This window comes from Penicillium samsonianum (assembly GCF_028829775.1).
Source record: "Penicillium samsonianum strain IBT 33392 chromosome Unknown utg000003l_segment0_segment0, whole genome shotgun sequence".
Lineage (NCBI taxonomy): Eukaryota > Fungi > Ascomycota > Eurotiomycetes > Eurotiales > Aspergillaceae > Penicillium > Penicillium samsonianum.
The window spans coordinates 3,234,777-3,261,088 of NW_026643261.1; the positions used below are offsets into that span (position 1 = coordinate 3,234,777).

General features: G+C 47.7%; 12 protein-coding genes across 12 annotated transcripts; 6 read left to right on the forward strand and 6 right to left on the reverse strand.

Moving 5' to 3' along the window:
• Positions 1 to 957: 957 nt before the first annotated feature.
• On the reverse strand, positions 958 to 2,028 carry N7471_004824 (uncharacterized protein; the record flags this gene model as incomplete). Its single annotated transcript, XM_057277543.1, has 2 exons — positions 958 to 1,719; positions 1,768 to 2,028. The coding sequence occupies 2 exons, from the start codon at positions 2,026 to 2,028 to the stop codon at positions 958 to 960; spliced, it is 1,023 nt and encodes a 340-aa protein (XP_057137153.1).
• An 861-nt stretch (positions 2,029 to 2,889) lies between these two features.
• N7471_004825 (uncharacterized protein) lies at positions 2,890 to 3,120 on the forward strand (the record flags this gene model as incomplete). The annotated part of the gene is made up of 1 exon (XM_057277544.1): positions 2,890 to 3,120. One exon carries the CDS (start codon positions 2,890 to 2,892, stop codon positions 3,118 to 3,120), a length of 231 nt encoding a protein of 76 aa, XP_057137154.1.
• Positions 3,121 to 4,065: 945 nt separating this feature from the next.
• N7471_004826 (class I SAM-dependent methyltransferase) lies at positions 4,066 to 5,601 on the reverse strand (the record flags this gene model as incomplete). Its single annotated transcript, XM_057277545.1, has 11 exons — positions 4,066 to 4,314; positions 4,372 to 4,726; positions 4,781 to 4,811; positions 4,862 to 4,887; positions 4,940 to 5,058; positions 5,109 to 5,144; positions 5,197 to 5,241; positions 5,289 to 5,295; positions 5,346 to 5,399; positions 5,456 to 5,490; positions 5,557 to 5,601. The coding sequence occupies 11 exons, from the start codon at positions 5,599 to 5,601 to the stop codon at positions 4,066 to 4,068; spliced, it is 1,002 nt and encodes a 333-aa protein (XP_057137155.1).
• Positions 5,602 to 8,366: 2,765 nt separating this feature from the next.
• Positions 8,367 to 10,047, forward strand: N7471_004827 (uncharacterized protein; the record flags this gene model as incomplete). The annotated part of the gene is made up of 4 exons (XM_057277546.1): positions 8,367 to 8,447; positions 8,498 to 8,762; positions 8,810 to 9,778; positions 9,830 to 10,047. 4 exons carry the CDS (start codon positions 8,367 to 8,369, stop codon positions 10,045 to 10,047), a joined length of 1,533 nt encoding a protein of 510 aa, XP_057137156.1.
• Positions 10,048 to 10,219: 172 nt separating this feature from the next.
• On the reverse strand, positions 10,220 to 11,273 carry N7471_004828 (DUF4149 domain-containing protein; the record flags this gene model as incomplete). Its single annotated transcript, XM_057277547.1, has 5 exons — positions 10,220 to 10,516; positions 10,579 to 10,867; positions 10,939 to 10,972; positions 11,022 to 11,158; positions 11,223 to 11,273. The coding sequence occupies 5 exons, from the start codon at positions 11,271 to 11,273 to the stop codon at positions 10,350 to 10,352; spliced, it is 678 nt and encodes a 225-aa protein (XP_057137157.1). The 3' UTR covers positions 10,220 to 10,349.
• A 98-nt stretch (positions 11,274 to 11,371) lies between these two features.
• On the forward strand, positions 11,372 to 14,049 carry N7471_004829 (ATP-dependent DNA helicase 2 subunit KU80; the record flags this gene model as incomplete). Its single annotated transcript, XM_057277548.1, has 11 exons — positions 11,372 to 11,500; positions 11,547 to 11,601; positions 11,659 to 11,722; positions 11,785 to 11,852; positions 11,904 to 12,072; positions 12,121 to 12,181; positions 12,237 to 12,743; positions 12,796 to 13,181; positions 13,234 to 13,445; positions 13,509 to 13,978; positions 14,032 to 14,049. 11 exons carry the CDS (start codon positions 11,372 to 11,374, stop codon positions 14,047 to 14,049), a joined length of 2,139 nt encoding a protein of 712 aa, XP_057137158.1.
• A 617-nt stretch (positions 14,050 to 14,666) lies between these two features.
• cdcA (phosphoprotein phosphatase CDC14) lies at positions 14,667 to 16,613 on the reverse strand (the record flags this gene model as incomplete). The annotated part of the gene is made up of 3 exons (XM_057277549.1): positions 14,667 to 15,906; positions 15,960 to 16,491; positions 16,565 to 16,613. 3 exons carry the CDS (start codon positions 16,611 to 16,613, stop codon positions 14,667 to 14,669), a joined length of 1,821 nt encoding a protein of 606 aa, XP_057137159.1.
• Positions 16,614 to 18,686: 2,073 nt separating this feature from the next.
• On the forward strand, positions 18,687 to 19,505 carry N7471_004831 (uncharacterized protein; the record flags this gene model as incomplete). Its single annotated transcript, XM_057277550.1, has 1 exon — positions 18,687 to 19,505. The coding sequence occupies one exon, from the start codon at positions 18,687 to 18,689 to the stop codon at positions 19,503 to 19,505; it is 819 nt and encodes a 272-aa protein (XP_057137160.1).
• Positions 19,506 to 20,585: 1,080 nt separating this feature from the next.
• N7471_004832 (glutathione peroxidase) lies at positions 20,586 to 21,676 on the forward strand. Its single transcript, XM_057277551.1, has 2 exons — positions 20,586 to 20,875; positions 20,980 to 21,676. Exons 1-2 carry the CDS (start codon positions 20,689 to 20,691, stop codon positions 21,507 to 21,509), a joined length of 717 nt encoding a protein of 238 aa, XP_057137161.1. The 5' UTR covers positions 20,586 to 20,688; the 3' UTR covers positions 21,510 to 21,676.
• A 121-nt stretch (positions 21,677 to 21,797) lies between these two features.
• N7471_004833 (translin) lies at positions 21,798 to 23,202 on the reverse strand (the record flags this gene model as incomplete). The annotated part of the gene is made up of 8 exons (XM_057277552.1): positions 21,798 to 21,872; positions 21,938 to 22,087; positions 22,145 to 22,230; positions 22,322 to 22,427; positions 22,481 to 22,614; positions 22,819 to 22,872; positions 22,988 to 23,024; positions 23,137 to 23,202. 8 exons carry the CDS (start codon positions 23,200 to 23,202, stop codon positions 21,798 to 21,800), a joined length of 708 nt encoding a protein of 235 aa, XP_057137162.1.
• Positions 23,203 to 23,772: 570 nt separating this feature from the next.
• N7471_004834 (DIM1 family thioredoxin-like protein) lies at positions 23,773 to 24,373 on the reverse strand (the record flags this gene model as incomplete). Its single annotated transcript, XM_057277553.1, has 4 exons — positions 23,773 to 23,798; positions 23,856 to 24,098; positions 24,159 to 24,206; positions 24,259 to 24,373. 4 exons carry the CDS (start codon positions 24,371 to 24,373, stop codon positions 23,773 to 23,775), a joined length of 432 nt encoding a protein of 143 aa, XP_057137163.1.
• Positions 24,374 to 25,535: 1,162 nt separating this feature from the next.
• On the forward strand, positions 25,536 to 26,180 carry N7471_004835 (60S ribosomal protein eL22; the record flags this gene model as incomplete). Its single annotated transcript, XM_057277554.1, has 3 exons — positions 25,536 to 25,550; positions 25,741 to 25,973; positions 26,054 to 26,180. 3 exons carry the CDS (start codon positions 25,536 to 25,538, stop codon positions 26,178 to 26,180), a joined length of 375 nt encoding a protein of 124 aa, XP_057137164.1.
• Positions 26,181 to 26,312: the final 132 nt, after the last annotated feature.

The following is a 26,312-nucleotide window of genomic DNA, read 5'->3' on the forward strand; positions in this document are numbered from 1 at the left end:
GGTTTATCTGCCGCCCTACTCACCGGACCTGAATCCAATCGAAGAGTTTTTCGCTGAGCTTAAATGCTCTATTAAACGTAACTGGAGCAATCATGAAGCCGACCCCGACCAAGGATTCGATGCCTTCCTCGAATGTTGTGTCAAGGTGGTTGGTACAAAAGAAGATAGCGCTAGAGGCCATTTTCGGCACGCGGGTCTGGCTATTGAAGAAATATAAAGCAAACATAAGCAGTCGAAGTTGCATCAGCTTCTACAAACAGTGTAAATGCGAATGAGCTAGTACAGGCATGATCCAGATTTGGTAGTTCAGTAAGTCCGTGAACGTATGAAATTTGCAATTGTACAATTTCTCAGTTTCGACAGCCATGGACTTCCTGTAACAATGACAAATATAAGTGACCAAGACTTTAAAAGCAGAGGTTGGGGGGGGGGGGGAATTCAACCACCACCAATACCACCATCACTACCAGTACCTCTGCCGCTAGGCTCAGCGCAAACGTTGAGAATATCAATCAAAAACTAAATCTCGATTAGCTATACTTCACCGATGCAATGTTGGTGACCCAAATTCTCAGTATCGCAGCATAGGGTTTGACCGCTGCAAGAGATACCCACTATGGAGCCAGTTAGCGTCGCCGAAATTAAAGTGGTTGATACAGAAACGGGATCACATTGCGTACAGGTTGCACATCCAACTCCAATATCAACGATCTTCCTTGTGTTTTGACAGGAAGCAGAAGCTGGCAGCATTTTGGCGTCTAGTGTCCATTGGAACACGTAACGGAGTTCGCTCTCGGTGAGTGGGGAAGCGATAGCGACGGCCGCAGTTGCAAGCGTAAGGTGAGAGAGTCGCATGTTCTCAATGTGCAGCACCGCCATATGCTCCTGCATACTACATTTGCATCAGACCAAAGGTCACCATCAAGACAGCTGTACTGACCTTGACACCTTGCATTCTCAAACTGGTGGTGCCGCTGGTACAATAACTGGTTCTGGACGCCGCCAATCTCTTTCTGGGTGATTCTCCATATACTGCCGTGAATATTTCCCAACGGTCTGGTACTCATCCCCCAGACTTTCGTTCTGAATTAGCTGCGAACCCAAGTAGACCAAAGTGCACAGCCCAAGGCCAACAATATATAAAATGAAGACGTTCCGGCTATCGTGTAAACCAGCATCAGAATCAAGATTCTTAGTCCAAGTAAAGCCAAAATAAATCCCAAAAGCGATGACTACTGACAAAATAGATATAGCGAGTAAAATTATAGGTGCTGACATCGTGATGACAGGTATAACACCTGGTGTGAAGCATAGTCTCATTAATGAGTAGTCGAAGACTTCAGTGTTCCGGTGGTCGAGCTTTGTTAGAACATCGTCGTCTTGAGGTCTGCAAGGCTGGAAAACTTTAATTCGTGATACCCAAAATGCCCAGATTATCGGTGCGCGGACGGCACGCACACCGGGCATCATCGACTCAAAAAGAGCACAAAATAATGTGACCGGGTCAAGATATGTAGTAACATTACCTCCCCTGATCCACGCCCGAATTTGATCCCCGGACAAGAGAGGTGTCATAACGATATGCTGAGTAGCTGCACAGGTGACGGCACTCAGGGACGATATCAAGCTAAGCGCAAATAATCCACGAGCAACCCAGTGAGTTTTGCTAAGATCACTCAAAGATAGTGAGGTAATCGCTATCTGAGCAACAAGCGCAGCCTATTTACCTTAGTATCAACGGGTCTCGTGCTTATTTGGTAAACTTACCGCTACTGCTATCATAGAACATTCGTCTTGTACAGACTTCCTGAACTCAATTGCTTGATCGTCGTCTAGCTCACCAATGACCTTGGCTTCAACTTGCCAAACATTCGAACTTCCGCAAAATGCCACAAGCATCCCAGAGAGTCCATATAGGCGGATCAGAGCCAAAATACGCTTAAGATTCCCCTTAATCACTCGCGCAATTACTTTCACGTACTGTGCCACTGGCTTGATCGCGTCGATGACAACTTCACTGGGTCTCATCTTCGCGTCCAGATTTTTTTGCGGAACGAACAGTTTTCGGACTGCAAGTGAATATAAAATCTTCGCATGAACCACGCTAGGTTTTGACAAGTTATAACTATCTGTGAAACCCGGGATCAATGATGGGTACTTACAGATAATATTCTTATCATGTGCGAAAGATGTCACTTGACGTCGCTACCTATCCAAGAATTGAATCGGTCCGCAAACGGCCATTCTACTAAGACTGACGAGCCTTTTTTTTCAATCAGGCGCCTATTTCTGACAGTATCAGATAAAACATTTGTTTAGCGACTTGTGTATGTGAATAATGTGGTCAGGCGTCAGTCGAAACACGTTGAAAAATGAAAGCATCGGCAAAGTTGCCCAGGCGACGCCAGAGTTTACCTTATCTTGTCCTCTTGTTTTCTCTCTCTTCTTCGGAAATAGTTTCGAAAATTTAGGGGCAATTGCTTAAAGCTGGTCTGATTCTGCGCTAGATCCGCCTTATACACCCCAAAGTCGAAAGTATTCTTGACGTCATTGGCTTCGTGTCTTTTCTACGATCCCTACAACCCTCTAAAATATATATATTGAGAAACCACTGCGCCGCAGATCAGAACTTTTCTATACATCACTCTAGTCCTACAGGAGACTTCTGCATTCATGATGCAACCAAAATGCCTCAGGATAGGGCACGCGGAGATACCTCGGCGGTAATATCTCGGTAATCGGTCGGGTGAGACTCGGTTCACAATTTTCAAAGAACCCCTACTTGAGATGTCATCCTTATCTCAAGAAATATGATATAAAGAGTGCAAAATCGCCGCGCAAGTACAAATCGAAGTAGCAATCGATAATTTTGCAAATTATTAACACATCATGTCTGAACATATTGATTCACAAGAATTTATTCCTGAAACAAGCAAGTCACAGTCTTCTTCTGTCGAGGATCTCAACGCCACCCAGCAGAAGTCACATCCTTCACCTCTCCAACGCCTGAAGAAACAATGGAATGAGATAAAAAAGGAATGGGGACCTCTCATGGCGGCCAAAGAGGACTTGTACGACGAGTATACTTTCCCACCGGGCCGTTATTCTGGGCAAAGATAGCTTGACAATGGTGAGTATTTTGCAGTCTACCACATACATCATGCTCGAAGTTGTTAGTTATCTAATATTTTTTTGAAGAAACATGCAGGACTCAGTATTTTGCCAAGACGTCCAAAGAGTGGAACTTTTCTTCGATCCAAGGAACGCCATTCCTTGCAAGATATGCGATCTTCCTACTATCAACATGACCCCCCGACTGCGTTCCACAAACATTTTATTTCTTCACGATACCGACGAACACTTCCAAAATATGGCGTTTGCTTTGCGGAACATGGGCGGGGACTATTTTCCAACATGGCGCTACCCTTGTTTCGGTCACATTGTGATGGCGGGCTTCCTGGGATGTTGAGGATTTTGCAGTTTCCTCCAAGATATACATCTCTCTCTCGATAACTCATAACTCATAATATCCTAATACATATTAATTACCTAGGTACACCTCTCTTTCGTATTGGTACATCTCTATCTGCATTTCGATCTCAAAGGGGAAGCAAGTAAGAGAATGGGAAGAAAACAGAAAATAAATGACAGAAGGGAAGAATGGAGGCAGAAAATGAACATAATTATTTCCATTACCCGGTTTAAAAGCCCACCCACCACCCACGAGGGATGTTAAGTCGCAGGGGTTGTATACATAGCTAGACAAGGCACGGAGATGCACATTCTACAGCTGCTCTGACACGAAGCCAACTACAAGGAAGAATATGAAATTTGCTTTCACTAGCCTCTAGCTAGGAGATAGACACCCCAAATGGAAAATATGTCCTGTTTTGCTCACAACGCTTAAAGTTTGTTTGAGTGCATAATCTCTGCCTGAGTATCGAGGCATTAACAGTGGAGAGATTATTGCCCCGGGAACTCCCGAGTTCCGTGCCACACGCTTAACTCTAAATTCAGAAGGGTCCATGGAAAATGACTGGGACACAAATTTTCTGTTCACATCGGTTAGGAACTCACAGGTCCTGCGGCTTTCTGGCCGTAAACCACCCGCACTTTCGTGTACAGGTGATGCGATGTATCCCGCAGCTCCATTCGGATTCCTGCCAACAGTCCCTCAATCTCGGAGCGTGTCCATCCAAGCACTCTTGAAAACAACGCATATGTGTAAATAGGCATAGCTTCGAGCATGTTGAGTTGATGGTACCGACCAAGCTCCTTGAGCTTGGGGTCTTTGGGCCATGGACTTTGGGGCAGCTATTCACCCATAAGTATGGGGTTCCATTTTCATCAAAAAGGGATGGCAGAACATACCTTGTAAACCTCTTCTTTGACATTCACAAACCCGGCCTTCTCCATCCGACCTTTCCAGGATGGGGACGATGTCATGTCCTTGCCAAACATGCGCGATGATTCGTGCATGTGCTTAATGGCTAAGATGAAGTTGGTTGCGCGGAGGTGAGTGTCGTCGTCCGAATAGGTGTTAACGTCGAAACTCGCAATTTCAAACCATCCACCGGGATTCAGGTTGTCAAGTGCCTGTTTGAAGAGAAGGTCATGGTCACGGATGGAACCTTCCAATTCGCGCCCATGGATATAGTCAAATGGTTTGCTATATGACCACGGTTGTTCAAAGTCATCAATCTCGAAGCGGCAGTTTGGAGGCACCCTAGACATATATCAATATTATACAAGGAGCCAGCATAGTAGCAGTGGTACGTACCATGATGGCTGAATAGCGCTTAGATCAATTCCTATTTCAATTAGCCAAAATTTTGATCGAGTTTGAGACAGATGCCCGTACCAATCACCTGTGAGTTTGGGTTTGTACTATATTGCTTGTTAGGGTAGATTTGATATATCTCTTGAAAAAGAAACTTACTCCGCATACTCGATTGCCCATAAACCTGTTCCTGTCCCGAGATCTAGTACTCGCTTTGGATTTTTGATTGGTGCTCGGAACAATTCTCCTTTGAGAAGCATTAGGTAAATGTGGTGGCTCTGTTGCTCGTTAAATTTTGTGTCGTCGGAATCAACAAGTGAAAACTAACCAGGTCAAGGCGATCTTGTTCCCGTTCATCATTTGGCTATTAGAACATTAGTCTGGGACAGAGACTAAACGTTGACAGGGTCATGTACCAAAATGTATTCTCCTTCATGGTATGAATGATATCTGCGACCGTTCTGTATCTGGTCAGCACAGTTCGTGATCAAGTAGTGTTGTAACGCACTTCATATCTGCGATTATTAGCAACCATTGAACAGAGATTCCAGCCACATTAACATACTGATAGTCTAGCACGCTCGATGTCACACTTGTGGTATAACTGGCATTGTCAAGTCTATCATGGTCAGTAGGATATACACAGCATCACAAGTCACCACTATGTGGTCTTACGAGTCAGAGTATAATGAGTCGCCGTCGTTTTCGGACTAATGATGTTAGTTGAATAAGCAGAGGAAAAGATGCGCACAAAAGAGATTTCATGAAATACTAACGTCAGGCTCGACCGGGGTCGATATATCGTGCGTATCTTGATCCATCTTCGATAGTTCCGATCTACAAGACAGCGCACGAAATGCAGGGAAGCTCGTTGTAAACTGGCGATGGAAGGGATCAGAAAAAAGTGGAAAGTGAAAACTGCAAGCAGACTGCAGTCCTATGACCCCCCTTATGACCCCTCTGTCTTCAAGGCAGCTGTTAGCGTCCCAACTTGTCGGGTCCAGCGTTACCACGTTGTATCAAACGATCATTTGTACCGTCAGCCGGATCAGTGCTCCTTTGAGTAAAGAAGGCTGCTGCAGGAAGTACGGAGTGCCTTTTCCTGAGTTTTTGGAGTCCATATCCCGTGCAGCGGCTTTCAATGGGCGTTTGTTGGATATTCTAAGTGGTTAGACAACAGCTAGCGTATTGATCGCTCTGAGATGATTAGCCCATTGCTGTGTTATGATCCACAGGGCCAAAGTGCTGATTCCCGGCCAATCAGGGGTGCAGGGTAACGGGTTGAGGCCCACAGGTGTAATTTATGCCAGCCACGCCCCCGTTTGGTTTGAATGATATGCTACTTATGTTCTCGGTACCATGAATCTAGCAATAGCTTATACGTACATGTAGTATCATCTTAATACCTTGTGTTGAGACTCGGGGGGGTGCAAAGCCGAACTCCTACTAAAACCAACTCCGTGCAGTGACCACATCCTCCAGGACTAGAGTGGGGCGGACACCGTAAGTTTTTGTAAAGTACCGCGTACTTTTGCCCAAATCCCCGTATCCATGTCAGAAAATTGTTCAATTCGCTCACTGACACGCTCGGTCCCGAGAGTTTGGTCGTTCGCCACTAGGAAGCGGAAGGGATGAACAGACCCCGGGACTCATTCTACTCACCGTACCTAGTACTCCGTACTCCGTAATGATAGTCGCTTCGGTCCAATTCTCCATATTTTCGGAAGTTCAGAAATTTTGATCCGTAGCGCATTTATGCGGCCTGGTATGTAAGTTATTGGTTATGTGCATACCTATGCCGGTTGTACAACATTAGGGATGCATATCCCCAGTGTTCTAGAACTCGAATTTTTGGTTTGAGGCACTAGCATGTGTTAGGAGTGTGATATTTACATGTATCCATGTATCTTGTCAGAGACGGGTGATCGCGAAAACGCCCAAGGCTACATATGTACCTAGCCCGAAACGATAACTCCAAGGCGCATTGTGAGGGACCCAAGAGTGCGATACAACCCTAGTCTGGTCATCACAGCCCTTGGTCAACCTGGCGGCGACCATCTGTCCCACGACCTTTATACAATGTACCACTTCTAAGTAGTGCTTATAGGCGGTGAAGCAGCTAATCCCCGGTAGGGACCACTCTATCACCGAGGGCGAAAATGGCAGTTGTTGGTTAGCCTAGAATTCTCCGGATCCCGCTGATATAAACCCGCCCAGGTGACCTCCGGACCTCGGGAATTTCAAACATCAAATGTTCCTTGATGTACAAAGGACGACCTCGGAAGAAAGCCGGGGCGCTCTCCCCGTTGGGTGCATGTACGGGGGCCCTTTGAGGGCTGTACGTTCCCTCTCCATGAGGAACCTCAAAAGCGAACCTGCAGAAGATGGATCCATTTATCTCATTCCGTCTTTCGTTCCTCTGTCTCGCAACCACTATGCTTATCATGCTTACCGACGGCGAAGAAATCAGTAGAAACCCCAAATTCATGACTTGTCTAGTAGAATGAAGCAAATGGGTGTTCAAACATCAGGCCACCAGGCCGGTTACACCTAGCGACTCAACAACAAAAGTCCGGCATCCTTTGTCATGACATGTTACTTGTACACTAAGGGTGCTTTGAGGCTTCGGTCTATTCCGCCAGCAGCGTCCAACCCATGTAGATTACTCAACTATGTGGTATTTGAACGGACCTGACTCGTTTTCTCCCGCATGGTCCTTTGTGTACAAAGAGGGATACAAAGCCAACCTCTGGAAGTTGTATGCGATGACATAAATACCCATAAACAGCCCGCGGGCCCATTGATTGGTTGGTCTCGCGCTGATCATTTCTTGCTCCCGTGTTGCTTCGATTGCTTCTATTGCTTCTAATTATCGAGTGTGCTAGGCAAAGAGGGATCGAAGTGCCCATATTCTTACTCTCTGGGTCGTGACTTAGATGTCATTGGTGTGCATTCGCGTGGTGACCCACTAAATGATACATGATTCACCACTTTACTCCACCCCCATGGGCAACCTCCGCGTTTGGAAAATGTCCAGTGACAGGGAAGGGTGTCTCTTTCTTCTGTGTGCAATGCTATGTATGCCCTGTTTCTCGGGTCGCTCGGCAATTTTCTAGCCCAGGATTCGAGGGCTCAATATCCAATGATTCCGCCCTTTTGACGGATTGTGGGCTACCTATCTAAATCATGTTACATTAGGCACTCTATACTTCCTAGCTGTTGATGCCGTGTGGAAGACAACCAGAACTGAATGCGACCTCAACGATTTAGCGTTTCTCAAAACTGGGGGCGAAGAGATGCTTGTTTTCTATAAAGCAAGCATGTCCCCTTTAGTCCCCCACCCTTGAAGCTCGAAGCTATTCTCGCTATTGCTCTAGATTTGACTTGATAGGCTGCGATAACCGGCACATTTGCGATTAGGTCACCCTACCTCTTGCTTATGATCTTTTATGCGAGAACAATTCCAGCTGACTTGGCTACGTCCAGAAGATAGATAATTCAGTACATTGCTGCCGTTTCACGGCATGTATGTGTGAGAATCCAACCGATCCATTGGCCCAGGCTAACTTCTGGTTTCCCCCCAGCAATGTGCTCTCTCGCTGCGGCTGTGCAAGGTATGGATGAAACTGTCAATAATGGTGCCCAGGCTATCTACTTTGCCAAAGACGTACGTTCGCTATTGTTAATTGTACTAGCATAAACTGATTTTTCTTCTAGCAACTCAACATCACTTCTAAAAACATTCAAGGTCTCGTTGTTGGTGCCCCATACTTGGCTTGCGCGATTATCGGTTGCTGGCTCACTGAGCCCCTAAATCGGTTATTTGCCCGGCGTGGTACAATTTTCATCTCATGCATGATTGCAGCTGTTGCCTCGGTATGGGAAGGTGTTGCAAACACCTGGGTCAATCTTTTTATTGCTCGCTTTGTTCTTGGTCTGGGCATCGGGTCGAAATCGAGTACTGTACCTGTGTATGCCGCGGGTAAGTGTTGTCGCATGACTTCCTTGTCGTCATTGCTAATTCAATAGAATGTTCTCCCGCTCCAATCCGAGGTGCTCTCGTTATGATGTGGCAAATGTGGACGGCCTTTGGTATCATGCTTGGCAATATAATGGGTGTTGCTTTCATGAGTTTAGACCGAGACATCAGCTGGCGTCTCATGCTAGGATCCACTGTCGTACTACCACTGATTGTCTGCGCTCAAGTCTACTTCTGCCCGGAGTCTCCAAGATGGCTGATCCAGCACGGCAAAATCCAAAAGGCCTATACCAATTTCCGTATCCTCCGCCCAACAGATATTCAGGCCGCAAGAGATTTGTATTATGCACATGTGGGCGTTGAGCTTGAACGGAAGATCAACAAGGGTAAAAATTTCTTCACAATGTTCATTGAGCTCTTTACCATTCCCCGCAACCGCCGTGCCACGCTCGCTAGCTGGATCGTGATGTTCATGCAGCAATTTTGCGGAGTCAACGTCATTGCATACTATTCTACCTCTGTCTTCACCGAAGCAAGCTACAGTCTGACCAGCGCGCTACTGGCATCCATGGGAACCGGTATTCTCAACTGGGTCTTTGCCCTACCAGCCTTCTTCACGATTGATACCTGGGGTCGGCGGAATTTGCCACTATTCACTTTCCCCTTTCTCGCTATTACCCTTCTATGTACTGGGTTTTCCTTCTGGATTGAGGAGGGGAATGAAACAAGCAAAAAGAGGATTGAAATGGTCACCACAGGCATGTATCTTTTTGAAATATTCTACTCTCCTGGAGAAGGGCCCGTACCATTCGCGTATTCGGCCGAATGTTTCCCGCTGCAAGTCCGCGAGGTCGGTATGTCGTGGGCGACAGCAACTACTTGGTGCTTTAATTTCATTTTATCTTTCACTTGGCCGCATCTGGTCGATTCTTTCAAACCACAGGGTGCCTTCGGTTGGTACGCTGCTTGGTGTATAATCGGCTGGTTTTTGGTCCTGTTGTTTGTACCTGAAACAAAGTGTAAGCTTCATGACCTATCCGAGATTGACAGGGCTAATGCTTTATCTTCAGCTCTTACTCTGGAAGAATTGGACCAGGTCTTTTCCGTCTCGACTCGCAAGCATGCATCATACCAGATCAAGAATGCTTTGTGGCATTTCCGTGTCTGGATTCTTCGCCAGAAGCTGCAGCCTCTGCCAGAATTCTACCAAGGCGTTGAGCGTCTTGCGGAAGTAGGTGATATAGCGTCCAAGGCAGGAAAGGAAGGAGAAAGAATGAACAATGACTAGATGCTGCAGAGATAGAAGAGAGGGTAGTGAGATAGTGGCTGCAGCTGGTATTCTCGGACAAACAGGTACGTTTTAAATTCATTATGGGATGTGCTTGCCATATCATTGAGTTGTGGCTTTGTGGACAGGATATGATGCCAGGCAATGTAATTACTAGCTCTTCAGCTGACCATTAAAGTGTCAAACGGATCATGTATTTTCATTTATACAGTAGACAAGAGGGGGAAAATGAACGGAATGTGCACAAGGGCTATATGCATCGAACTTCCTATTGAGTATCGCCATTGATTGCTGTTGTCAAATTACTCAAGTCTCTTGCTTAGCACGACACCGTACCAGATCGTAGCAACCAGGCTGACCAAGTTGACCAAGCTTGAGATGCCATGCACCCGGCCGAACTTCTTGTTCAGGGCCAGCATCTCCTTGGAGTGAGGCGCCGGGTCGTAGCTCCTCTTTCCATCACGGGATTCTGCGAAGGTTAGAATGCTCCATTGACTTTTACCCGAAGCATAGTGCCGGCAGCTAACGTACCTTGATGCTTGCGCTCGCGCATCACATTGGTGGTGATGGGACGCAACACGAACATGTTCACCAACCCAGTCACTGTCACAGTTGCCAGAGGCAAAAGGGTGTTAAGGCGGTTCTCAGGTGCAGCGAGACCAGACAGACCCAATACCTGTCCGCCGTGGGAAGCAGTCAAGGCGACCACTACAGGCAGCGCAGTTTGCAGTGAGAAGTAGATGGGGAAGATGGCGGTCTGCAGACTAGCGAACTGTGGCCGCGGAAGGGCGCGGAAAGCAACGAAGCCTCCGACAAAAGACTTTGGATTTGTTAGACAAAGTTTTTGGAGAGGACGATTCCATATGCGCCCGGTTCAGATATCGATCTTACCTGGTAGAACTGTGTCCCTAAAAGGGTGCCGTAGCTACCTCATTTATTAGTACATGAGCCATGATTTTTGTCAATAAACAAACCTCAGAACATGATAGGGGCGAGGATCCATGATTTTGGATATGTTATGACCTCTGGAGAGTTGAGTTGGCGATAAAGTTGATGTCAAGTTGCATCCCGAGGTTGGGGGAAAGAAGGAAGTGGCAGTTATCGCTACGACCTAATTCTTAATGAAATCTTTATTTCCACTGCCAGTCAGACGGAGTCAACTTCTAACGACGCACAGGCCACCAAACACCAACAAACACAGCGTGTGATGTCATGTGCCTTCGCATTTCGGTCTAAACCGCAAGTGGAATATCACGCGTCTGCCTGTTGTCTTGAGCCTCCTCAAGCGATTTCGACTTGCCATTTTCCCAACATCATCATCATCATGGCGGAGAAAGAGGCTACAGTTTACATTGTAGACGTGGGACGGTCTATGGGCGAGCGCCACCATGGCCGTCCTATGACAGATCTCGAATGGGCCATGCAGTATGTCTGGGATAGAATCACCGCCACGGTATGTGACTTGACTTTGTTCAACGCCAGAGTACTGACAGTTCCAGGTGGCTACCGGTCGCAAGACGGCTACGGTTGGCGTGGTTGGGCTCAGGACAGATGGTGAGTGGTAGCCTACCAGTCAACACCCGTTGGGAGCCTATCTCATGTTCGGAACAGGAACTATCAACGACTTGGAAGAAGAGAACTTCTCTAATATTTCTGTCCTATTTGGCCTTGGCCAGTATGTGTGGCTTGAAGAGTTGACTGTTTCATGTCGAGTCACTTGACTAAATTATCTTTTAGGGTCCTCATGCCTGATATCCGGAAACTACGAGAAACGATCAAACCTAGCAAGACTAACGGAGGCGATGGTATGTGGCATTTGAAGTCTCATTAACCTGCTAGTTCTGATCTTATACAAGCCATATCTTCTATTGTCATTGCCATGCAAATGATCATCGAGTACACCAAGAAAAACAAATACAAGCGCAAGATCGTTCTGGTAACCAATGGTACCGGTGTGATGAGTGATGATAATATCGAAGGTATCATCGAAAAGATGAAAGAAGTCAACATTGAGTTGGTGATCATGTATGGTTTCTTGCCGATGTCACTTTGGTTTATGCTAATACCATCCAGTGGTGCCGACTTTGATGACGCTGAGTTTGGTGTAAAGGAAGAAGACAAAGACAGTCGGAAGGTACTAACCTGTCTTCAATATTTTCCAATATTCATGTTAATCAAGTTCTCCTCAGGCTGAAAACGAGACGCTTCTCCGAAGCCTGACTGAGGAATGCGAAGGTGTTTATGGAACGCTAGAGCAAGCTGTTTCGGAATTGGATATTCCGCGCATCAAAGTGACCAAGAGCATGCCATCTTTTAAAGGAAACCTCATGCTCGGTAATCCCGAAGAGTATGACACAGCAATCACTATACCCGTGGAGCGATACTTCCGAACTTACGTCGCCAAACCGATCTCAGCGAGCTCGTTCGTGCCACAATCCGGTACCGAACCCGGAAGTCAAGCACCGGTCAAAGGCAATGGTGAAGGTGATGCTCTCAGTTCAGTGCGAACATCACGGACATATCAGATCACAGACGAGTCCGCACCAGGAGGTAAAATCGACGTTGAACGCGATGACCTCGCCAAGGGTTACGAGTACGGACGTACAGCAGTTCCTATTGAGCAAACTGATGAGAATGTCGCAAATCTACAAACATTTGCGGGCATGGGACTTATTGGGTTTGTTCAGAAGGATCAGGTGTGTCTCCATACCAATCCCAAGTGTTATAGCAGCTAATCCTGTCATTTAGTATGACCGGTACATGCACATGTCCAACACGAATATCATCATTCCTCAGCGTGCAAATGACAATGCGTCTCTTGCTTTGTCTTCTCTCATTCATGCACTCTACGAATTGGAGTCCTATGCGGTTGCCCGATTGGTGACCAAAGAATCCAAACCACCGATGCTCGTGTTGCTAGCTCCGTCCGTTGAGGCAGACTATGAGTGCTTGATCGAAGTACAGCTTCCATTTGCAGAAGACGTGCGGTCATATCGGTTCCCACCTTTGGATAAGATCATCACTGTTTCTGGCAAGGTCGTAACTGAACACCGAAACCTCCCAAGCGCCGCTTTGAAAGACGCGATGAGTAACTACGTGGACAGCATGGATTTTGTCACCACGAATGATGAAGGGTAAGTAGAGTTCACTTGATTATCCAGTCAACCGGCTAATCATAAGAGCCAGGGAACCCACTGACGAGCTCCCAATTGACGAGTCATTCTCCCCACTACTGCACCGCATCGAATCAGCCGTTCGATACCGTGCTGTGCATCCCAACGATCCTGTCCTCGACCCCTCAGAGCGGCTCACCGAATTCGCACATCCATCGGAAGACATGGTCAAGAATTCTAAGTCCCATCTTGAGAGATTGATTTCTACGGCAGATGTTAAGAAAGGTAAGCCCGATTCTCAAACTACATTCAAAGAAACCCTACTCACTAACGCCTTCCGTTATATAGTTCCACCAAAGACAAAAGGCCGTAAACGCCAACGTGAAACAGAGAAACCCCTCTCAGGTTTGGACGTCGACGCCCTCCTCAACCTCGAACCCAAGCGAACGAAAATTTCCACCGAGAATGCAATCCCAGAGTTCAAGCAAACACTTTCCCGCGCAGAAAACATCGACGCAATCCATGACGCTGCGCAACAAATGGCTGAAATAATTGAGACCCAAATCACGCACAGTCTCGGTCATTCGAATTACGACCGCGTTATCGAGGGTCTCGGTACTATGCGCGAAGAGCTGGTAGATTATGAGGAACCGGCGGTGTATAATGACTTTGTGCGCCAGTTGAAGGGTAAGATGTTGCGGGAGGAGCTGGGTGGGGATCGGAGGGAGCTATGGTGGTTTGTGAGAAAGGGAAAGCTTGGGCTTATTGGGAAGAGTGAGGTGGATAGCTCGGCTGTTGACGAAGAAGAGGCTCAAGAGGTGAGGCTTGGTCTCTTATTGTGGAATGGAAAGAGTGCTAACGCTGCATACAGTTTCTGGCTGCCAATTAGGGAGTTGAGTGGGGGCTGGTTATGGTGTCGCTCTTGGAACTATGAAATAGTGAGCATATGAGGGATATGAATTATTCACACTATTTTCTACCCCATATTTAGCCCATGCAGAGCGTGCTGTATGAGTGATGTTATATTGTACACTGTTAAAGCATGGCCGAGAAACGAGGTCAAGCATATAGATGACTGACTTCAATAATACTGATCATCTAGACCAAAGGATACGAAATCTAAGAGAGTTGAGGGAAATGGAAATATTGAGCGAGCTCATGAACAGCATTGTCATATCGACGTAGAATTGACACATACAGGAGCGAAACCCGCAGACAAAACAACATGTGGCACGAGGTGAATCGGTACCCAAGGACAAGACATCTGACGATTCGTCAATCAACAACAGAACCAAACGCCGTGCACAACATGCCCAATAACCAGTATTCGCTCCAGAAAACAACAACAGACCGAGATTTGCAAACTCAAACATTAAAAAGCATCCAGATGCATCACGGAAAAGGGGTATGCAGAAGTATTGTCCCAGCAGGACGAGAAGAATGGAAGAAGAAGCGCTCCGAGGAAACTTGCAGAGTTCCTAGGGACGAAAGAAGAGAGCAAGACCTTTAGTGGATGGTCTTAATTGCCCGTGCGGGGCTGATGGTATTGCTACCAATACGGCCACTAGGCTTGCGAACACCACGAGACTCGCTACGGGTGTTTTCCGTTGCCCGGCGAGGGCTGGAGCGAACCTTGCTGACCGAGATAGGGGCAGCGCCACTCTTGCGGCTCACGGGAGTCTTGGGTACTGAGTGGTCAGCCCAGTTCTCTTGATCCTTGTGGTTGTCTTCTGCGAGGGTGTAGCTGGCTGTGACAGTGGCAGAGTAACTGATAGACCGTGATGTGGGTGAGGCAACAGGAGACCTAGATGACCGCTGGGCTAATCGGCGAAGCTGGATCTCTTCTTCACTCTCACTGCTCTCGTTGCTCTTCCTGTGGCTGCGGTGGCTGCGCTGCTCGTTTTCAACAGCGATGGATCCGGAGGCAGTTCGGGAATAAGGGTGGTGGCGTGAGTCCTTTCGGTGGGACTTGCGAGGCTGGCCAGGGGTCGGTGCAGGAAGATCCTGGTCTGGGTAAGCTGTAGTTTCATTGTGATCAATCTCTCCGAGGGCTGCGCGTTTGGAGTGGCTGTTGTTTGGAGGGGTGGAGACCACTCCATTGCTGGTGCGCTTCTTCGTCGACACTCGGGGAGTGACGGGTGTGGACTGTGCTAGCTTCTCGCGCATGCTATCCTCAAACCACCATTCACGGAAGGCACCCTGGTTGAGGTGGAGCCAGTGCTGCTGAGGTCCAACGACCATACCCGGTCGCATGAATCTCATAAAGGCAATTACTTCATTCGCGGTGAATCCATACTTGTAGATCAGGTAAGCACCAATCAAGCAGCCCGTACGGCCCAAGCCTGCCTTGCAATGAACTGCGATACCCTTCTTCTTGATGGTGATCATCTCATGAGCCATTTTGATAAACCGTCTGACAAGCTGCAGGGGAGGGCACGTGCCATCCTCGAAGATCATGTCAATATGAGCGATTCCCATTGCGGTGAAGTAAGACGGGCAGTAGAGCTCCGAGTTGAGTCGTACAACGAGACCGACGTTGCGCTGGTGGAAATGGGCGAGAACATTCTTGAATGGCATAGGAAGCTTCGAGGAAGAGATTTCCGAGATTGTTGCGGGCAATGCGTTGTACTCAGCGGTGTTGACAGGAATGGGTGCCACAGGCTGCTGCTGAGGGGATGCAAAAGCAAGGAAATCTGGCGTAACCCAGTTGAAGTCACCCATATCGACTCGCTCAAATTTTTCGTACCTGTTGAAAAAAATCAGCATTCAATCTTTGACAGTCTAAACAGTGTCACTTACTCCTCGAGATTGAAGTCGCGAAGTCCGCAAAGAGACTGCTCCTTGGCCTTCCACACCCCATAAACGACATCTTGAATGTTCAAAATGAAATCTGCCTGGCTGTATCCAGCATCGCGGAAAGGCATGTAAGGAGGGTCTGCCTGTGCGATGGGTGCCAGAGCCAAATGAGGTGGCCAGGATTGAATCATAACCATATAGCATGCAACAAGGCAGGCCGCATTGGCGCGACTCCGGGCATCGGTCTTGCTATAGAAGACTACCGGGCGGTCGCTGTTGGCTGGATCGCCAAGTATCTCATGGAAAAGCACGGCAAACCGGTAGAGGTGGCCAATGTGGAGTGGGCCAAAATCAGCGTGAAAGGCATTGTAAAGAAGGGTGTCATCGATAGTGAAGTACACGGGAGAGCGGCGCTTGCTTGGAGTGGCGGGCTGGGCACGTGCCCGCTTGCTTGGGGATTTGGGTGCGTCCAGATGGAAGGGAAACGGGGTTCTGGAGCTGGGAGCAGAATCATAAGATGCAAGGTATAGGCGGTCTATATGGTGGTTTGTCTTAGCTCTCAATTCTGGGTGAAAGAAATTCAAATTGTCGAAGAACATTGTACCAACCTTGGATGTACTCGATCATCTGCCCGCCGTGGTTGAAGTCGGTAGTCATATTGAGGGTTGTTTGTTGACAGCCGCCTAGACCTGGAGTGATTGTGTAACACTGGTAAACAGCGAAGACAAATCGATATGGCAACCGTTACAGGTCCTGTTGTTTTGGTGTGACTCGGAGGATAGCAAAGCTAATGGTAAGAAAATAGTCGCGGTAAAAGTAAGACCTAAACGCTCATGATCAAACTGAGGGAGATCTATGAGTATAGAATGTTAAGGATAAAGAGAAAATGAAAGCCTGCGAAAAGCCTGCAAAAAGCCTGTACAGATGAGGGGATTAGAGGAGAAGGAAATCAACACAAAGTCCGAGTTCATGATGTTTGGGGCAGCTGCCATGCCACTGTTATGTTGTGCCTTACCTATTTGGGACTAGGGGCGGCCGTTGACGTGACAACGTTGTGGCCTCAGGCATCAACCCGTTTGCCTTCCACATTCCAAAACATCAGCACCATAACAAACAAACCATATAAACAATACAAACAATACAAACCATATCAACATCAACATCACTCGTAGCTCACATCTCATACATCTCATAGATCTCCACTCCGAATTCGCGCCCCAGTCTTCAGCTTTGAACTCTGTCTCCCGATTGCACATTCCCATGGCACATTACTCCGTTCATCCCCAAAATAGACCATGTCTTTTGCAAATAATTGATTGGAAGGCTGCCTTCTCATAGTTACATACGCTTCCAATCCATGTCGGTAAAGAATAACGCCCTTCTGCGCCCCTCTGCTTCCTTTCATACAGAAAAGGCCAGTATATCACCTTCGGATCACGACAGTCACTGCAGTATCTACCTGACTATCCGTACTATCGAGTTGGGAGGTGATGTTCAAGCCGCTGCGCTCCAACACTGCCTGACATTGTGTGACCCGTCTGGTACGGAACACACAATTGGCCACTCCGAGCTGCATTCTCTTAACATAAATATGTTCCATACAGCGGCTTGTTTGCAATTTGCTCCAGCTCCACGTTGACTTTCCTCGATCGTGCCTATCATGTTCAATGATTTTGTGGCGATTCAACACTCGACTGGCCATTCCCGATGATCCTGGGGTCACAGTTTGCCCTAATGATGCCCAATAAAATGGTCTGGTTCTCTGGCTGAAGACAGTTTGCTGAACCAGAAAACAAAAACAAAAACAGCATGGACGGTCTTCGGTTTCCACTTCGAAATGGAGTGCGCCTCCACATGCCACTAAACACGAAGGGCAGGGTGGCTGCCGCAATCTCGGTAGAGGCTGGATTTCATGCGGAGTCAATGCAAGGACGTCTGATGGCGAACTGTTTTGTTTCAAGTTCAAATGTTCCACTTGGTCAAACTCACGTTCAGTCCCCCTGGAAAAGCGCTGATCGACCCAAATTTGGGGCCCCGCATATAACGACCCTTGCCTGAGCTTACGGTGAATGCGCTATTTTACAACCCTTACTTGAATTTCGAGATACAACATAGTATCCCGATTGTTGGCTGGTTTGATTCTTATCCTGGCGGAGAAATATTTGACTTTGTTCGACAAGTTCGAATAGACCATGCTAAATCTCCCACGTTGCAATCTTCTCTATATGAGGCTATACGAGATACCCTCAAATATCCAGCAAAGCAAAACAAGCTTCCACAATTTATTAGCCTGCTTATCCGGTACAAACTTGCCGGAGACTTGCTCCAACTACACCGCTTGAAACCTGTCACTCATTTTAGACCATGTGGGCACATACATCCCTTATTTCGCGCAATTTCCGCTAAGATGAAACTACCTGCGCGGCTTCATGGATTGCAGCTCGTTAGCGCCGGTCGTGATAATTCAGTAACTTAATGGACAATAACAACCACAGTCAAAACATCGCCCCTGATAATCCTAAATGCGAGGGGGCTCTCGATGACCGTGCGGAGCACTGCCAAAACAAACCCAGAGAATTGTATATAATGCGGCCTTTAGATCCAGCAACTTTGGGTTCTTTTCCATACACAAGTCATTCATTCACTTCCAGTCACTCTTTTTCTACCTGTACACGTCTTCCTCACCAAGTCACTCTTTCAACCCTTCGAGACTTTACAAACATCGCAACAATGAAGTTCACTGGATTGACCGTTTCACTCGCCCTTGTTAGCTTGGGCCACTCTGCCGCTCTTCCTGTCTTCGGCAATGTCCAGGGTACTGTTTCCAGCATTGTTGCGCCTATCACCTCCACCGCTGGCGGCCTGACTGGTGCGCTCAAGCGTGACAATACGGCTGCCCTCGGTGAGACTGTCGAGACCATCCCAAGCCTTGCCAACAGCGCTGTTACCATTACCGGCAGTGCTGTTGGTACCGGTGAGAGTCTAGTCTCTGGGGCCGCTGGTACCGCCGAGAACACCGTTGCTGGTGCCGGTTCAGTTGCGAAGCGTCAACTCAACGACCTCGTTGGAAGCACTCTCGGAAGCGCTGTTCCCGCCATTATCCAAGAAGCCAAAGCTGGAGGCCTGGCTGGTGCCCTCAAGCGTGACAATACTGCCGCACTTGGTGAGACCGTCGAGACTATTCCAAGCCTTGCCAACAGCGCTGTTGCCATTTCTGGCAGTGCTCTTGGTACTGGTGAGAGTCTTGTCTCTGGCGCCGCTGGTACTGCCGAGAATGCAGTTGCTGGATCCGCCGCGAAGCGTCAGCTCAACGACCTCGTTGGTAGCACTCTTGGAAGCGCCGTTCCCGCCATTATCCAAGAAGCCAAAGCTGGAGGCCTGGCTGGTGCCCTCAAGCGCGATGGATCTGCCGCACTTGGTGAGACCGTCGAGACCATGCCCAATCTTGCCAATAGCGGTATTTCCATCGCTGGCAGTGCCGTTGGTACCGGTGAAAGCCTTGTCTCTGGCGCCGCTGGAACAGCAGAGAACGCTGTTGGTCACACTTAGTCTTTGCGATATACTTCATGCTTTGTCGTTTCTTCCCACATGTGGGTCATCCTTCGGGATTTTTTATGATTGATCGAATTTTCGTGTACATTACTTCTGGGGTGTTTTGCTACCTCTATATGACTTCCAAATGGGTAATGAGGAACAGCCTTTCTACAATTTCATGTTTTATTCTTTGCCGCATTGGTTTTCCGGATCTTGAAAAACGCGTTACACCTGAGACTCCTACTTTGTTCTCAACGTCGCGAGGAGTTCTAGCTCAATTAGACTCTTTTAGATAACTTCCCCACGAAAACACCATGATATAGTTCTAACGCAGGGACCGATCTGTTTTTGGGTGTAATCTTGATTTTGCTAGGTCTTGAACGTCAGAATATATCCAACTACATAGATCCAGTCTCAAAGCCAAGGTTAGCATATTGAAATTGTTATGCAGCGTTTAATTGTATAATCCCTAGTGGATTCTCCTCCAATGCCTTGTTCAAGGTTACATAGTATTCATCGACATAGCTGACGTGATAAGGAGCTAGCTCCAGGGCTACCAAATGGCATGATCTCAGGTGACACCTACCTAGGTATCATTTCCTATTGGTTGTTTTTATTGTTTTTACGTGTCTCGAGATTATTAAATGAAAAATATATGCTTCTTGTGGGACTATCGTGTATTTCTCGATATATATATTTCGAATCCATTTAGGTGTACCCATATTTAATCGAGCAATACCATCGCGCTAGCTTTGGTCATCTACATATATAGAACACGCAGGTCATACAAGTCCTATAATATATCCGACCAAATATATATCACATGTTGAAATTCATGGCTGCTAGTGACACCAACCTGGGATTTGAAGCTGACAAACCGACTCAGTAGGTATGATCTCGAGACCTAATAAAAAATGGCCTCATTGATGGATCCTCAGGGCTAGATTGAAATCGATTACAGTCAGCAATGATTTGGAATAATTATGCACTGCCCCCCAGGTGTGTATATATTTTGTACTGGGTAGTTATTAAGCAACCTCGTGAACCAATTAAGAGACAGCAAAACCAAAGCCAGCTCGGACAATCTCCAATTCCGTCGGGTCCTCTGGATACCCCGTGGCCAGCCCTTGGCCAATTGGTAAGAAGGTGAATCAACCGAGGTCGATTCAGATCATCAGAAGAATACAAGAAGAGAGTCATGTTCTCTTGTTCGCAAATTTCCCCTGTATCACATTCTGCCAAGTCTCTCCGGTCAACTCTCCGGTCAACGACGTCATTATATCTATCCCTGCGAACACAGAGACAGTTTCCTATTTTCGCATATCCACGTCAAATAACAACCATGTCGTCTGCTACATCTTTCTTCGATTTTGAGCCTGTCGATAGTACGTGTAATCCTCGTGGTGTACCTGCCTATCTTCTCCCCTCATCACATCCAAATATAAGCTCCGAAGAACCTAACCGCTAACCAAACCCCGCATTCGAATAGAAAAGGGCGCACCCTTCCCTCTCTCCTCGTTGAACGGCAAGGTCGTGCTAGTCGTGAACACAGCCTCGAAATGCGGCTTCACGCCCCAATTTGAAGGTCTGGAGAAACTCTACCAGAACCTGAAGACCCAGTACCCCGACGACTTCACCGTCATCGGATTCCCGTGCAACCAGTTCGGCAGCCAGGACCCTGGCTCGGACGATGATATCCAGTCTTTCTGTCAGCTCAACTACGGCGTCACGTTCCCAGTGCTTGGTAAACTGGATGTGAACGGCGCTAATGCTGCACCTGTGTGGACTTTCCTGAAGGAGCAGCAGCCTGGGATCATGGGCATGAAGCGCGTCAAGTGGAACTTTGAGAAATTCCTTGTCTCCGCCGATGGCAAGGTTGTTAACCGCTGGGCTTCTCTTACCAAGCCTGAGGGACTCCAGGATACCATTATCAAGGAGATCGAGAAGGCGAAGAAGGAGGGCACTCTTGCTTCGCTAAAGAAGAGTGACGCTGGTGCTGAGCAGGCTAAGCTGTCGTAAGGCTGTGCTTGAGGTGTTCTTTTCTGAATGATTGTGGTGATACCTTCATCTGTTTTCTTGTATCTATATCCCGGTGCTTCTGTTTGTGATATACTCCTTCTTTTCGGTTTACGATTTCAGTCTACGATGGGAATTATACCGAGCTGTAATAGTAATTCATATCCCAGTCTCAAAGCTCATGGATACCTATTTTGTAAAAGTCGCTAGATCAGTTCCTTGGATCCATATCCATTTCCCTTAACATTAGAGGCCTGACTCGGTATGCCCGAGAGTCCTTGATGCCGCAATTCAAGCAGAGGCACCACCCTTCGGAACCAGGTTCCGTAGCGACAGATCGTAGACAACATCCTCGACCTTCTTGACCTGTAGTGCCACACAAATTAGAAATTTAAAACTGTGAAACAGACGTTGCAATGATTTTAACATACGCTGTACTTGATACCGTCGCTGCGCTTGCGCAGGATATCATTCTTCAAGTTCAGGAGCTGGAACCCAGCGAACACTTCCTTGACGAAGTTGCCAATCTGCATGGGACGGGTGTAATCACCCAGAGTGACTGAGTTGACAGCCAAGCGAGCCTGGGAACAAATTAGCTGTGGCCAGACAGAAAAGCTCCGAGATTTCGGGAAACGAACCAGTTCCTCAACCATGGCAATCACTGCCAGCAGGTACTCCTCAATCGTCAGGTGGAAGGCATCCTGCTCCTTTAGGTTGACAGGGACTAATGAAGGAAATGCCAGTTAGTATTGTGAATCAATGTATCCATACAGCACCCGGGGTGCTCATCATATATAGAGATAAGCAAAACGTACTGTCCAGGAACTTGCCCACGTCCTCGATGGTCATGAAAGATGTTGAGCTGGGTCCCTTGTGCTCTTGCAGTCCTCCCAGCCATGCGCAAAGCTCAATAGAGGCGACCTGATAGATTGGATCAGCAGAAGTCTTCGGACATTGAATTTCAGAAAACAAACCAGGTTTTGAAGCTCACGGGTCCATAGCCCGTTGTACTTGTAGAAGGGATGTTGGTCTGCCACGGCCTTCAGGCGAGCAACCTCTTCCTTCTGGGCGAGGATTTCCTTGGTGACATCATCAAGCACGGGCTTCACTATCGCAGAATCAGCGAGATGGTCCATGAAGAATAGACGAATAGTGTGGAATGCTGGCTGGGGGAAAGTGTAGGAATTTGAACGTTATACGGTGAAGAAAAGAGAGAGAAAAGAGAAGTGATCAAGCAGTGAGTCCAAAGATCGAATGGAGTTATACCCCAATCCTCTCGCCAGATCACCCGAGATAGATAATAGATACTTACACTGATCAGCGGGCGTGGAATGAGCCCGCGACAGGATAGCCTGCGTGGAACGCCCTGTATCATTCAACATCAGTTATGTTCGACCTGCGACTTCAACCTAGGAGTGCCATCCCCGGCAGGGCAAGGCATCCTGGAAGTCCTGGTCGAAATTGCGAATTGCAGAGCATACCTCTTCTAGCGAGTGTGTGGACAATCTCATGTAGCTCCTATCCAAAATCGTTAGCTACCTGTCGGTGTTCCTGGCTCAAGGGTCTTGCTCTGGTGTAGGCTTGGCGCGCAAAGAATTCACCAAGTTCAGGACGCGTTGGTATGACTTACATCCCGGACGGTGCTCTCCTCGTCGATCTTCGTCTGGAGATTCTCGAAAATGCGTTGGTCAATCATTTTGTTACTTGGTTGTGGTTGTAGATAGGTATTTGAGGGAATTGAAGACAGATCCGCGAGGTGTGGTGTTGGAAGTGCGTTACGTCAAAATCAGCGTTAAAAAAAAAGAGGATAGCTTGCGCAACATGCCACAATTCTTTGTTTGAATTGAAAGTTATATGACGAGCCTTGATATCACCTCCTGAAATATGTTTTACTTTCTGAAGATGAAATTTCTCTCAGAAGGTTATATCAGGCGCTTTTACTGTGATTTACGACACTGGCCTACAGCACCACTCACGGAATGATTGATAAAGCTTTCAATACTCTAATACATGGATGATTCTCAGCTGCTTATCAAGAAATTCGGATCTCGAAAAAACGAGGCTTGTATGTGACTTGTGTTCAACCCCCAATCAAAATGATTGCAAAAGCGACTCCTCCGCAGAAACAAAAAACGCCAGAACCATGACCATATTTGCAGGTTATTGTCGCCAGATCAAGTCTTGTGATCGTCGTAAATGTCGTAAGGAAGCGATCCACACACTGGCCGGTGCCAGGGTGATCACGCGGCGGCGAAAGAGGCAATGCTTAGTATCTGTATCTGGTCGAGTAATCTGCAGAAACCGGCTGTTAGCGAATGGTGTTTCTATTCCAGTGGAGATTGAATGTACCTTTGGGGCTGACCACCAGACCACGGCCCTTCTTGGCGCCCTTGTATATCGTCTCAATGATGTCGATCAACTCCTGCTTGTCCTCCAGCACCCAGTTCAACTTGTTGTTGTTTCCTGTGCCGAAATCGCACATCATATGCTTGTTGCGGTAGAAGAACATGATCGTCATCCGGTCGTAAAGCTCATACATCTGGTTGAAGTCTGGGACCTGATCGAGGTCGCATAGGTAGATGACGGCGAAGTCTGGGGGTAGGTCTATAAGCTACTGTTCGGTTTGCTTTGGGGGGTATTTCAGCCACTCACTCTTTACCCGCTCGGCGATTTTGTAGAGGAGCTCATCTTGGCGGATACCTGGAGAATGTGTTAGTATGGGACCCTGACAATAGATGCGGGTGGCACTCACAGTCGGGATCGTGGTCTCGCCCGAATCGGATCACCACCAGGCGTTCTTCTTCAGAGAGGATAGCCTGGTCCACATGCCAAGCTGTTTGTAAGTGAGGGAGGACGATCGAACCCATCGCAACGGCTGGTTTTGTGTCGACAGATTGGAGTATGCGGAGTGGGAAAAAAAATGGAAGGCTTATCGATTGGGCCCCCGCGATCGAAGCTGTTGCGTCATGTGACCGCTTTGGCTGTTTGAACGACGATGGCAATATTGCATAACTAATTGTTGTACTGCGTACTAGTTAGTAGTGGTATATTATCCAAAATACTTGGTCCACGGGTCTGCTTCTCAGTGTATCATGTTTATAAACATCACGGTGATGACTCCAACCTGGGAAGGTTAAGTTGTGGATGACCTCATCTCCGTATCCGACCAAAAAAGTACACTAGTTATAGGACGCGATCTACGATATGATATGACAGCTACCAAGCCCTGGAGGTAGGTCGACGGGTAGGCCATTAATTATTCAGTTGTTCGGTACAGGGGTCAGCCTTGGCGTGTCTCACTTTGGACATTGCCACCGAAGGACTAACTGTGATATTTTCGATACTACAGAATTAAATCTACTGACCAAAACATTACATACGATGAACAGACATCTTCTCCAAGCGCCCGGACAAGCCGAACAATTGATGAAAAAGGAGTTCGCGTCGATCGGGGGTAGTGTAAGCCCAATGACACTGTGCAACGAGGCATGCGCAAGCACAGGGGCCAAGTCGCGGGGTCCAAAAATAGGAATAATCAAAGTGTTTCCTGGACGGAAACTTTCAGAGATTAAACTGAAAAGAACAGATACTACACTTGATCTAAGCCAATAGGCAAAGAGAGCTAAAGAAGAAAGAAAAGAAGAGGAAGTTCGGAAGGCAGGCAGGCCTACTTATACCAGGAGGAAAGTGGGTCTCTCCCACTAGCCCAATTAAGCGAGCCAATCGGGAATAATTATTAACTCCGGGACTTTCCAAAGTTCGGACCGTAGTTACCTATGTAGGAAACCCTCATTGAGCCTAAGCGACCTGCTGACTCACTACTAAGCTGACTCACCAAATGTTGCCCTACCCTATATCCCAATCAGGCCTAGTGCGACACACCTCTGGCCGTGAATTTTTGATAACCAAATCGGCTCCACCGTGAAATTTAGGAAGTAGTCTTGACCACTCTCTCGCCGGCGCAGGATATTCACCTCTTTGCGACCTTTCCCAATTCTCCAAAATCCGTCTCCCCCCAATCCATTAACAATGGCTCCCGCTGCTGTACGTTGAAGTCCAAATCGCTTTGCTGTTCCCCCCACCGGAGTCTCTGCCGGTTCGTCTTCGACAAGACTGTGAAACTCGGTATTGAAAAATCTATCGAGTCTCCCATGTCGAAGACGAATTTGCGAGACTACCACCGGGGCTCGACATTATGGAGCAGTAGGCTAATTTGATTCCATGTGGTATATAGGCTCGTGGTCGCAAGGCCCAGAAGGTTACCCAGAAGTTCGTTATCAACGCTTCGCAGCCCGCTAGCGACAAGATCTTCGATGTCTCTGCCTTCGAGAAGTTCCTCCACGACCGCATCAAGGTCGAGGGCCGTGTCGGTAACCTCGGTGAAAACGTCGTGATCTCCCAGTCCGGCGATGGCAAGATCGAGGTTGTTGCCCACATCCCCTTCTCCGGCCGCTACCTGAAGTACCTGTGAGTTTATCTATCTCCCGGAATGATTCCCCATACGTTGGATTATAGTTTTGCTGACCATTGCCTTTTCTGCAACTCAGCACCAAGAAGTACCTCAAGAAGCAGCAGCTCCGTGACTGGCTCCGCGTCGTCTCCACCTCCAAGGGTGTCTACGAGCTCCGCTTCTACAACGTCGTCAACGACGAGGCTGAGGAGGATGAGGAATAAGCGTGTCGCTCCTGACATGTCTTGTTTCTTTGCCCAGTTGATCGATCGGTTCTAGTCTGTGTGTCGCGCTTGGGACGTCTGTATGGATTGAGAGCGAGAGCCATGGGGGGATAAGATTGGTCTATGAGGCCA

Coding starts and splice junctions, on each gene's coding strand:
- N7471_004832 (XM_057277551.1), top strand. CDS start 20,689: ATGTTCTCTTGTTCGCAAATTTCCCCTGTATCACATTCTGCCAAGTCT. Junction 20,876..20,979: donor CGATTTTGAGCCTGTCGATA/GTACGTGTAATC, acceptor GCATTCGAATAG/AAAAGGGCGCACCCTTCCCT.